The sequence below is a fragment of the Topomyia yanbarensis genome, chromosome 3 (assembly GCF_030247195.1).
Source record: "Topomyia yanbarensis strain Yona2022 chromosome 3, ASM3024719v1, whole genome shotgun sequence".
Classification (NCBI taxonomy): Eukaryota; Metazoa; Arthropoda; class Insecta; order Diptera; family Culicidae; genus Topomyia; species Topomyia yanbarensis.
Window position 1 is genome coordinate 249,111,644 of NC_080672.1, and position 13,853 is coordinate 249,125,496.

Genomic DNA, 13,853 nt, shown 5'->3' on the forward strand with positions numbered 1-13,853 from the left:
AATTGGCCATCGTACTAATGACCCTTTAAGGGGTTATATACAAAGTTGGATCTCAAAAAACCGAAAAAAAGTTTATTGAATATTCTGAAAGTATATACTTTTGAAAATATCTGTGCGAAATTTCATCCAGATTGGAACACCAGATTTCAAACTACAGCCGTTCGCAGCGCGCAGGTTCTCCCACGAGTAAAGTTAACACAAAACTTTAAACGCAACTATCTCGGAACTATGTTTTTTGAAAAGTACCATTGTGGTGAACGTGATATCTCGAAAACTATTCATACGATCTTCATATTTTTTTTTTTAAATTGTTTGTATTAATATTCTCGTGTACTTGAACGGTTCCTTTTTCATCCAATAACTTTCTATTCTTCGCAATGAATTTTTGTTTAAAATTTTAAACACCAAAAAGTTCAATTTTTTTTATCAACATGTTTTTTATCGGAAAATTTTTTTTATTGGGAAACCGATCCATTCAAGTACAAGTACCACAATCCATTTTTCTTCAATAATCTTTTTACTTTTTTCATTTCTGTTGAGCGGTTCGGCTTGGAGAGCGTTCACCGCAAACCTCTGCCAAAACACGTTTCGGGGGATAGGCTATAACTTCACCAACCTTGAATATTCTTTTAATTCAATCTGTTTTTTCGAACTTCAATTGTACTACTAACGAACTGTTTTTCGCTTTTTCAAAAAAAAATTGCATAAAACACTTTAAAAAAATCACGAACTTGGCTCACTTTTTCGCCCCAACTTTGTATATAACCCCTTAAACCAAATGATGAATATTTATAACAAGCATTGCCATATCATTGGCTTTACTATGTCGAAAACAAAACTTAAGCAGCAGTTTAAAATAAATCAAAATTTTAAATAGTGTTAAGTTAGTTTAAGGATTACTGTACGAAACCGGTCTACATCTGATTGACAACTTGAAATAGATAAACAATACATTTAAAAAAATCTCGATAAAATACTACATTTTACCGAATGAACCCATATAGTCCCTTAATTCTAAGATAAAAGCAATCATTACGTATCACATAAAATATCATGTGGTATTATTCAAAATGCCTTCTAACGCTATAGATTGTATCGTGCCAACATTACCATTTCTTTTCGAAATATATATATATATATATATATATATATATATATATATATATATATATATATATATATATATATATATATATATATATATATATATATATATATATATATATATATATATATATATATATATATATATATATATATATATATATATATATATATATATATATATATATATATATATATATATATATATATGCAGAGCCGAGCATTTGGCGTCTAAATTCCATATCATGCTGCATGTTTGGCACAAATCACCAACGCACTAAAACGACCATACTTTATCTATATCCCGATACAGGTCATACACGACAAGGTCTCCGGTGTAGGATATGCAAAGTGAACGCGCACGCCGACTGTGCATCACAGCTGCCAAAATGCCAGGTCAAGCAGAAGTTGCTACGCCGCCAAAAGAGTACTTCCGAGATCGAAAATCGCACCGAGGCGGAGGAGGAAAGTAAGTCGATTTTTAGATTTTTTTTATCTTGCCACGCTACCATTATCAATTTCATCACATAAACAAAGCTCAATGGATGCGCTCCAAAAAGCGTGTACATTCCAATAGACACGCGGATTAAAGTAAAACTCATTCATCATTATCTATATAGGGGTGGAAGAAGAAGATCAGACATCACGCACATTTTCAGTATTGGAATCGCTTGAATTAGATACATTATTCAAAGGTAGACTGTACTTGGTTCAACTGTTTAACGAAATTGTCATTGCTTCAAAACAAATAAATTCACTATACTAACACTTAACTCCGTCAGCAGTGATACAGTTTTAAGACACTTTATGTATCATAAACTAAATTTCAAGGAAAAACTGGAAAATGTATTCAACTTTTGAAACGTTCAATCAAACCTACTTTCATCATTGCTAACATCCACCCACACCCACAGAACCAACCGACATCGATCAGATTTACCAGGTCCTGAAAAGGGCGGGAGAAATTTCCAGCGGCAAAGTTTCCGAGTCAAAAACGCAAGCAAACAACGCGGGCAGTGATGCCAATATGGCGAGTGGCGCTAGCAATCCACAACTAGAAATACCTGTAGTCAATGTGCCTGATTATCCGGATCGAACACCTAGAAGGGGACCTGTAAAATCTCAGGGGCCAAATTATCAACCGCAAAAACAGGGACTGTCAGCACCGAACACGACGGACATGTCAAACTCAGGTCCGCGTAGATTCCGTAAACATTAGAGGCTTTTACTGTTCTGCTCTTGTGCCACTCTGCTTGCCTTCAGATGCTATCTTGTTTTATTCTTTTAATTCTCAAATAAACTTTTTTTGTGGTTACCAGACTGTAAATGATTCCAAAGTACAAACCGTAGACTTTGTAGAGATTTGTTTCGAATTTGTATATAGATTATGCAGAGTTTATTGCACTGGCTTGTAATGTAGCATTGATTCAAGTTTATTGTTTATTTTCTACACCCATTATAGCACATTTCATATTGAGAAGGAAAGTCCGTTTTATTTACCAATTAAGGATTATGTGTGATGATGATAGGTGGAGTAACACAAGCATTTAAGATATTAAGGAATAGAGTGCCTGCAACATGATGGGTATACAATACACGCTATCGGAAAAAATCATCCCGAGCCATTTCGGGCGCATGTAGTTTCGTTCTTTTCATTTTTTAACCGATCGAAAGGGAACGACTTCTGAAATCACTTATATCACAAACAAATCTGTACACGTAAGCCCATATGTTCGTACTAGAGAGACTCGTTTTGTGTATTTATTAAATTTGTGCCAAAGCATAGAGTCTTACTCAAAGTATAATTTATATACACCCAAACGGAACCTTTTTCTGGCAGGTGACTAACACCCTGGCCGGTCGTAGTTACCGCTTTGGAGTTCTTTTAAGAATTTGGCTGATATTTGCTCTTTATTGATATAGTAATATTATGTGCTTGAACGCATTTTCTATAATATAGTAAGGGGAGAGTTTTCTTTTCCTAAAAAATCGGTTCTCTCCTGATTTAAGAAAATGATGATAGAAAATAATGATCGAATCGAAAATTCATATCAGTATCGCATTCTATCTATTTTTTGGCCTCTTCAAATAGATAGGAATACAGTGGTGAGGGAGTTTTCGTACTCAACAAAAAAATTATTATTCAAGACTAAAATGTCTTTTGTAATATGTGCAAAAAACTCAATCCATTTTGCATTCCGTTTTCGAAAATGTGTCAGAAATCAGAGTGAAAAACTCCTATTCTCTCTTCAGATATTGTGGTTATGTTTTGTCCAAGACTGCCAAGATCGTCGCGTTTCGTTATTTATGTAAGTAATTTTGTAGTTTGTCCTCCCTCCCGGTCAAAAAAATGCGGACGAACATGGTCAGGCGATTTAAACAGTTTGACATTTGACTCAACTCGCCTGTGCTAATTGCCCCTAGGAACAAATGCAATTTGTGAATGCGATTTAAAGGCAATTTCAATACTTAGACAATTTTTCTGGCGGCTGAAATGGATTTGGTTGTTTTTCTCGTTTTTCCAACATGCCTAAACTTAAGCTTAAAATTATTTTTTTAACGATTGGCATGTTCTCGCTTGAATTTTGTTTGTTTCGTGTACTTCACGAAGCCATCGAATGTGGGGAATTGTGGAATCGTGTGTAAGTATAGCAGAACAAGATCTCTCAAAATCTTAATGAACGTCAGACTGTGGTAAGTTTTGGTGTGCAATATCAATTTCACCATTGATTCTTCGAATAGTTTTGTGGTGTTTATGTGAGTAGATAATGAATCCGAAAACAAGTATTATTTGTAGTTTGCATATTAGGCAACTAAGGGCGATTAAATGGCGCGTTCCGTGGGCGATTTAAAGGCGGGTAGGGTGGCAAAAAAATGACGGCTGCAAATCGCCTAAATGTAGCATTGGAAATGGCCCCCTAATTACCAGCAATTTGCTGGCAAATTGAAGGGCAATTAGCGCATCCGAGTTGGCAATTTTCCCCCCGTTAGCCAGCAACTTGCCCTTTTTGACTGGGCTACAGCTACATCACAAATCAGCAGTTTTCACCACTCACCACTGGAAGCGTATATTGAAGAAAGTAGGCGGCCGAAGGGTGGTGATAACCAATAAATGAGCTGTAATGGGACTAAATCTGTGACTGCTTTGAGGATCATCAATCGAGGTTTGAGATGAACGAACTTGACAATGTCTGGTAATCGCCAAACCGAATGAAAATGAAATGATTCTTAGTTCAAAAGTTTTGGGAGAAAGAAATTTGAAAGTTTCATAAATAATATGGGATTTCAGTAAACGAAGTAAAAAAAGTAGCTGCGCTTAACCAGGTTTGCGACTAATTACAATTAGCGAATCTGAACCGAGCACGACCAATATTACAGAAATGCCAGTATTCCACATTGGTTTTACTCTTCACGCAGAAAAACGATAGGTTCAATAAAAATATGGATTAAATTCAAGAAATAAAATTATTGGTCGGGAGACAACAAATTTATTCATTGGATTCAATAAAATTTATTTATCGCTTCAATAAAAAAAAAAGTTATTGTTACATTTTTTAATAAAATTTTTTGAAATTAAAGCAAAATTACTGAAATTAAAAATGTTTTTATTGAAAGTAAAAATTTATTGTTATTGCAATAAAGAAATATGTTCGGACCAATAAGTTTGTTGTTTGAAGTAGTAAACAATAAATGATAGGATTCAATAACACGTATTTTTGACCCGTAGTTGAAGTTTTTCGTGCAATTAAGTCGCAAAGATTTAAAACTGCATTCCATTACGGAACTCGACCTGTTCCGAAAGACTTCGCAGGCGATTCTAAGTGTACAGGTTAATTGCAGGACCAGTGCTACGATCATTCCGACTTTAATTGCTGGCTGTGTCTTGAACATTTGACGTGTGGATTATGACACCAGCGCGTTACTATCTAAACCGCCAGACCAGAGCAAAACACCAACACGCGCCATCCCCACAATCAGATACGCATAGCAGGTTATCCTTTGGTAGACTTCGTAGATGTCGAACAAGAGTAACTAGCAAACAATAACGTGCAATGTTGTAGTCTATATTAAAAAAAAAATTGTGAAAACGTATGTGCCAATCAGTAACTTTATTTATAATCATGATTCAACGAAGAATCACTTCTATTGGAGATTTGAATCAGTTCACTGTAAGTCGTGTATCGAATTAAACTGTTCTTAATGTTTTTCTCCATAATACAGACATGCGCTTCCTAGTACCAAACATTGCTAGCTCTTCTGCAACGACTTCTTCGGGAAATGCATCACTAGTCGACACGGGAACGAAGCGGAAATTGTTTGCTGGTTTCCGTCCGATGTCCGGCTTTGGATTGCTGAGAATGCGCTCTGCGCAAAATCGCTCCATCTCACTACCTGAAAGTAATCGTAATATTCGTCAACTGTTTTCCCTATTTAGCTGTTGTATTGTATTTTGGTGGATCCTCAACTTCAATGTGAATCGTAGAGAACTGTATCCCCACTCTATAGGAACGCTAATGGACTTGCAACTCAGTGTTATTTTTTTGATTTAATTTTAATTTGATTTGTTGAACGCAATCTGTTAGCTATCGGCTGCACTAGTTTTTGCATATTATGTAAATGTTTTATCTTAATTTTTCATTATTTTTCTCGTATGTGAAATGAGCTAAATATCTCAAGCACGTCTTTGGTTTTAAGAAATTTATTGTACTTGAAGTAACCTGAAGTACATATAAGTTGAATACTTTTTTTATGGTATCGGTGCCAGATTACTTCTGAATAATCTTTTAGGCTGTATTGATTTTCCATATCCACTTTCGTACCCTGTGCAAAGTAGTTGAATGAAATACAGACCTAAAAGCTTTACAACCTAAACTTATTTAAAGATTATTGAGACAGAATTTCGATACAGCTTACGCTGTTGTTTTTCATACACTAGGAAAGCGACCCTCGGAAAGCGACCGACTGATGATAATTAACGCACAGTTGCGTGTTACTAGCTGGTCGTGTCATAAGTCGCATAATTTCACGTCAAGAGGATTAACAAGGAGGTAGATGTGGATGTGTTTGGTGCACGGATCAGATGAGGATCGAGATATTTTTTTATTCAATTCGTTTATTTTGTAAGGCACGGTTGCGTTAGCTTAAGGTTGGACAGAGAATGCACAAAAATCGAAAACGAAAAAAAGCAGTTTTTTCACACCGTGTGTTAGATCTTCATAAAAATGTATCAACATTCTACATAAGCTGATTGATTTTTATGAAGATCTAACACACGGTGTGGAAAAACTGCTTTTTTCGTTTTCGATTTTTGCGCATTCTCTGTCCTACCTTAAAAGTGCCAATTTTTTTGTTTCGTATTCTGAATTTCATAAAAACTAGAGAATTACATTTTTAAATATTTTTTTATATGATGAAACTAAAGAAATTTTACAGCCAACTTATACATATACAAGAGAAGGTAATATGATATTAGGGGTGCTTATTGTATAGTAATGAATATAGGATTTTAGCAGAGAAATTATTGGAGCAATTAATTAATGACTAAGTGTATCATTTTACAATCATATTTAAACTAGGATCAACTAGATTCAATTTTATTATTACTATGTTCACACTACAGAGTTAAAATACGTTATAATAATTAACAATATGAAAAATGGCATCAAGATAGCGTTAAACGTTTTAACGTAACTCGTAGTGTGAACGTAGTATAAGATTATTGGGGGTTAATTAGGGCTATTTTTATTAGTAGTACTGTCGATCATTTTTTAACGAGAGTATGTATTGAACATGTAAAACTATAGAAAAGACAGGGGGATAAGTATTGTGAAGATATTCAGGAGGGGGTTGTGTTGAATTCCTACATCTGAGTATCAGAGACAGGGGAGACAGGGTGGAAGAAATTGACAGCGTGAAGGAAGATATTAACTTTCAGTTTCCGTCAACGGTAGTTCAACGGTAGGGATTGTAGACTAGGACGGTCTTCATCAGGTAGCACCATGTACTGGGACGCCAGGCGGTCTTCATCTAGCCTACAGTCCTAGCGATTTCGTAGTAGGGCTCAGATGCGGATCGGCAACATACCACTTTGCTCGTGTAATGTTTGTGCTATAGGTCCCGTATTTGTTGGCTCAGTCGACAGAAATGTTTCGTGTCAGCTTGAAGTCGCATCGAACCATCTTCGGTGTACGGTACAGGCGGAAGAGGGCATTTCTGAGAATGATAATGAAAATAATAGGGACAGTTAAATCTGTATGCTGACGGATTTAGGAAGCTGTATACAAGAGACATGTAGAGGAGATCGCGGCTTGCCAGTACATCTTGAACCAGGATATTGCCTGGTCTTCCTCGGGCCCGAAAGGAATCCAATAGCTAAGATCTGGCAGAACAGTACTAGGCGCATGCCCAGACAATATGATCGTTATCGTGATAACCGTTGTCATAAACGCATTTACCGCTATTTGCGAGCCCAATACGTCGGAGATGAGAGTCTAACGTGTAGTGATTGGACATAAGCCGAGGCATCACATGAATTAAATTTCGACCCACATCCATTCCTCTGAACAAAGGTTTCGTTGATAACTTTGGAATAATAGAATGTAGCCACCGTCCTAATTCTCCATTGCTCCAAGATGTCTGCCAACTTTCTAGCGTCCTCTGACGAAAGATATTGAAAAATTCATTGAAACAGGTTAGTTTTTCATGTCACCTTCTAAAGCGCCCGTCTAAGGCTTAGAGTTCGCTTCTTCATTACCTGGGATGGAGCAACGCAAGGGAACCCAAACAAAGGTAATATTGTTCTATCTTACAGATAAAATACACAGGTGCTCCCATATTCCCCAGAAAATATGATTATCTAGAATTCTTTGAACAGAGAGCTTCTATTGACCTGAGGCTACCCGAGACAATAAAGTAATGATCGGTGGGCAAGGTGTCAATGATCCCAATACTGAGTAGCACCAAGCTCTGCGAGGTAAACAAAAGCAGAATCATTGAGTTTCAACGAGGCGGTGAGGTTTAGATTGAATATACTGAAGCAAGTGGAGCCGTCGTGGCTTGACCCGTTGGTGTAAAACATCTTGTTGCAGTCGACTGCTCGAAATTTACTATGGAAGATGCTTGGGACTACTTGCGGACGTATGAAATCCGGGATTCCACGTGTTCAAGATATCACATCGGATGAGCAATCATATGAGAAGCTCAAAAATCGATTTTCTACCAGAAGGACGCCCGCCAGCACTTCTAAACTCATCGTATGTGTCGAGTGCTATTAGATTCGCTCTAGTTTGATGAAATGTATGTTCGCAGCGGAGCGGAAACAGAAACTTCCGTACTCCATCACTGACAATATCGTTGTTTGGTATAACCTGGTCAGGTCTCTCGGGTGGGTACCCTACCATGTTCCGGCTATTGTACGGAGAAAGTGCATCCGTTTTGGACATTTCTGTTTCAGATAGCTAATGTGACATCCCCAGGTAGCTTTAGAGACAAACCTGACCCCGAGATATTTGAAAGTTGAAACCTGAGCAATAGTTTGACCCATTAATTGAGGCTGTAGTTGAGTTGCTGCACGCTTCTTAGAAGATACGACTATCTCAGTTTTCTCCGTGGAGAAGTCGATACCCAGTTGGAGGGCCCAAGCAGACAAATTGTGCAAGGTATCTTGCAATAGTCCTTGCAGATAGACATTTTTGGGGCATAAGCAGACAAATTGTTCAAGATATCTTGCAATGATCCTTGCAAATCGACAACTTTGGGACCTGTAATAGAAACTGCTCTGTCATCTGCCTTAGCGTGCAGGAATTGACAAGACATTCGTCAATTGTATTCAAGTAAACGTTGTAGAGAAGGGGGCTAAGACATGAGCCCTGGGGAAGACTCACGTCGGTAATTTGTGATGTCGATAAATCATAATTCGAAAAGTGCATGTGTTTTTCAGACACACAAAGTAGTTTAGAGTAGGTGAGAGACCATGCTGGTGAATTTGGATAGAAACTGAATCAAAAGCTCCGTTAATATCCAAGAAAACTGATGCCATCCTCTCTTTGCTAGCATAGCACGTTAGAATTTTTGTTGATAGCAACACAAAACAATCGTTCGTCCCTTTGCCTTTGAGGAAGCCCAATTTTTTATCTGACTGTAAGCTATTTGTTTCAAGATCATTTTTTCGAACAACTTTCAGATACAGGACAACTTTGAAATCGGTCAATACGAGTTGTGGTCGGAATCTGCTTTATCTGGTTTTCGGATGGCGATTATCTTCACTTGCGTCCAGTCATGACAGACAATGTTACCCTCAAGAAACTTATTAAATAAATTCAACAAGCGCCTCTTGGCAGAGTCTGGTAGATGCTTTAATAAGTTAAATTTGATTCTGTCTGGCACGGGATTTTATTGTTACATGATAAGAGAGTAACCATCGAAAACGGTGTTTCGTTCGCGTTGTCGTGGGGGAACGCTGCGCGGTAGATCTTCTGTGCCTAGGCGGAATCCGGACAAACCATCTTGGGGAAATCGAATATCCAAGGATTTGAATATCCCACGCATCGTTAGTACTGTTTCGGTTTCGTAAGCGCAGGGTCGTGCCCCAAAGAGTGCTCATCGATGTTTTTCTCGTTATCTTCATTCGCGTTTTTAACATCGCATACTGTCGATAGCTAGCGGGTAGCCCATCGTCCCACGTTTTATCGCGTGCACGTATAAGCACTCTTCGTTTCATCATAGTTGGGAGAACGCCCGCGAGAGTTCGCGTCTGGTACGCGTGTAGTCTGATGTTGGATCGCGGTATCGAGAATCCAGGAACCCCTACTTTTACTCCAGGGGAAGCTCTTGTGTGGACTCGATTTTTCCAGATGCGTAGCTCTTCCTCTCAATATTTCCTGTGAGGTTATACGAAACATTGATTGTATTCGGTAGTGCTGAACCGTTAGCAATATTAATGATGATTGGCAGATGGTCGCTGTCGTGAGGATCACAGACTTTTCGATTGTAATTTAACCGCAGCTATGTCCAGCAAAGGGCAAATCTAAAGCGTTGTCGCAAAACTTATGGAGTAAAGTATATCGATTATCTTCATGAAGGCGACCCCATGCCATACCGTGGGAGTTAAAATGTGATGTGATGTGATGTGATTTGAAGCCACCATCAGCTCAAGGTTTTTCCAGTGAATGCGGGTAGACTTACAGTAGCCCCGAAATAGTTTATCGTGAAACCTTCACATTATTGCTGTTACTAAAGGGAAATCAAAAAGGGTCGGACGGGCCCGTAAGCAGAGACACTTACGCACACCCCGCTGGGGAAAAAGGAGGAAAAGAGTCCCTTCCAACAATAATATTCCAGTCAAAAGGTAAACAATTTCGCTATACATGCTTTACCCACCTGATGGTTTGTTTTGAGAAGGGTGCGTCAAACTCATATAAGACCTTCTGAAGAAAACAAGTTTCCTTCAAGTGACTTGGGCTGGCTATCCACGTTCCCTCGTCCAGTCCTCAATTCGTATGATACCCTGTTGCTCCCATCCCTTCCCAGTATTCAATTGTTATATAGTGTGTTTACAGCATTATATGTTATCAGGATAATGTATGTAATGAAAATTATGATTCATAATGAATATCATACAACAACATGCAAATAATATAATGTATGCCATGAATTTAATTATGTTAATGAGCACTATAAAACAATATAGTCCATATAATGAGTAATGAATCCAAAGGGATAATATTGTGATGATAGAGACAATCCATGTGTTGCTGAAAATAAATGATACCAGTGCAGTAAAGGCCCGTTTTATCACTCTCCTGTGTATTTACGGCTGATGAAGTGTAGACATTGAAAACCTTGGCTCATTACCCATAATCTGGTCGTCCAATTCAAATTTCAATTTTATTTTGCATGTTTCGCATCTATAACATAAAATAGATTTACTCAATAAAGGATTTACTCGAATATTGTTAGGTTGGTCTACTAGCAACCATTGGACAGATTTTCAATTGAGGCTAACAAAATAGTGCCAAAAAATTTTCATGTCATGCTAGCAAAAGCAGGCCTTCACTGTATAATGAAATGAAATGTTCAAGGGAATATTAAATAACAATCAATAATAAATATCAAACTATCAATTTTCATATGATGCTGACAAAATCGGGGACTGTTAAAATCGGGTCCTCATTGTACAATATAATACATTACAACATAATACAATGTAATACAATTTACTATAATATGATATAGTTGAAATGACCATCCTGATATATAGAAAACCTGGAATAATGAGAATCTGACAATGCTCCTTACATAAAGACATAAGAGAAAGAGACACCGGATGTCATGAACCTTCCGCACGTACTATTTGGAGCTCGATCGTGCAAGCCCTCATGCACAATGTGTTCAGTATTCATTTGAGGAGACTAAGAAACTAAACACAAGACCAGTAATACGCCTACCGTAAGCTATATTTCCTTCCACATGACTTCATATAGTGCTTTTCCGCCTAAACCGAATTTATGTATTGAACGGAACTAAAGCGGAATATGTACAAAAACATGCAAAAAACCTGTTTTAATCCACCTAGCGGTGCAATTGTGCCTTTCTCATTTCTCTAAACTATGGCACGGAGGCTTTTTATGTTCAACATAATTGTGGAAATGTCCATTACATTCTTAGTACACTTTGCACTTATACACAATGACATGCCAGCCACGAACTTGATGAGCTACGTATCGACGGTGAAACACTTGAAACAAAAAAATATCATACTCCATTAGCCTAATCAGCATTAGATCAATGTTATCTGCTTGCTAACTCATTTTGTCATGCGGGGGTGGGTATGTGAGGAGGGCGAAAGTCCCATGAACGAACGACTCCCCAGCTTAAATTGGTATGCTTTGTAATATAGTGGTGGTTTAAAGATGATGGGGTTGAAAGGGAGGGGTATGAGGTGGTGGTCTGAGGGGTGATTTAAGGAGATTTTTAAAGGATGGGAGTGAACAGTAGAGGAGGGGATGTAACCCCTCTCCGTAAACCATCAACTACACCCCTGTTAAAATCCAGAAACCTTATGAGAGTCGAAAAAAACGGGATTAGGTTGACGTTTTTCAGAGTGATTGCATAACCTTTCTATATGAGAAAGGCAAAAATGTGCCAAAATCCAAAAAAGTGAACCGTCGTCAAATTTTTTTTCCAGTTTGCATCAAATCTCGAAGTTTCATGCACCTTGAACACATTTAGCATCAAAAATAAAAATTCTATTTTTAATTTTTCCTATAGTTTATATGAGAAATTTCTGTGTGGCCGCACTCTGAAACCCGTAATTCCGGAACCAGAATTCTGATCGATCCAAAATTCAATAGCAGCCGATGGGAAGGTTGCACCTTTCATTTGAGACTAAGTTTGGGCAAATCGGTCCAGCCATCTCTGAGAAAAATGAGTGACATTATTTGACACATACGCACATACATACACACACACATACACACACATACAGACTTTTTCCGATCTCGACGAACTGAGTCGAATGGGATATGACACTCGGCCCTCCGGGCCGGGATTAGGTTGACGTTTTTCAGAGTGATTGCATAACCTTTCTATATGAGAAAGGCAAAAATGTGCCAAAATCCAAAAAAGTGAACCGTCGTCAAATTTTTTTTTCCAGTTTGCATCAAATCTCGACGTTTCATGCACCTTGAACACATTTAGCATCAAAAATAAAAATTCTATTTTTAATTTTTCCTATAGTTTATATGAGAAATTTCTGTGTGGCCGCACTCTGAAACCCGTAATTCCGGAACCAGAATTCCGATCGATCCAAAATTCAATAGCAGCCGATGGGAAGGTTGCACCTTTCATTTGAGACTAAGTTTGGGCAAATCGGTCCAGCCATCTCTGAGAAAAATGAGTGACATTATTTGACACATACGCACATACATACACACACACATACAGACTTTTTCCGATCTCGACGAACTGAGTCGAATGGGATATGACACTCGGCCCTCCGGGCCGGGATTAGGTTGACGTTTTTCAGAGTGATTGCATAACCTTTCTATATGAGAAAGGCAAAAATGTGCCAAAATCCAAAAAAGTGAACCGTCGTCAAATTTTTTTTCCAGTTTGCATCAAATCTCGACATTTCATGCACCTTGAACACATTTAGCATCAAAAATAAAAATTCTATTTTTAATTTTTCCTATAGTTTATATGAGAAATTTCTGTGTGGCCGCACTCTGAAACCCGTAATTCCGGAACCAGAATTCCGATCGATCCAAAATTCAATAGCAGCCGATGGGAAGGTTGCACCTTTCATTTGAGACTAAGTTTGGGCAAATCGGTCCAGCCATCTCTGAGAAAAATGAGTGACATTATTTGACACATACGCACATACATACACACACACATACACACACATACATACACACACACACATACAGACTTTTTTCGATCTCGACGAACTGAGTCGAATGGGATATGACACTCGACCCTCCGGGCCGGGATTAGGTTGACGTTTTTCAGAGTGATTGCATAACCTTTCTATATGAGAAAGGCAAAAACATGTCTTTATTGAACGAGCTTTCTCTTCGCCCGCATTCCGAGTACAAACCGAACACGACATCACACAACAAGACTCACGGTACAGTCACAAACCAGTCGCGTTAGTAGCTGCCGGAACGGAACTCTCCTTAACCACTTACCGCACAAGCTCGAGTGTTTGATGTGAGCACCGAAACCGATCCACAGCATGCCTGAATCTG

General features: G+C 38.1%; 1 protein-coding gene across 1 annotated transcript in view; it reads left to right on the forward strand.

Annotated features, from left to right (window-relative positions):
* The window catches only part of LOC131688740 (uncharacterized), a 342,957-nt gene that overhangs the window by 267,158 nt on the left and 61,946 nt on the right, over positions 1–13,853 (forward strand). Inside the window, 2 exon segments of the mRNA XM_058973225.1 lie at positions 1,418–1,573; positions 2,019–2,297. Of these exon segments, the coding sequence (XP_058829208.1) occupies positions 1,418–1,573; positions 2,019–2,297 (435 nt within the window).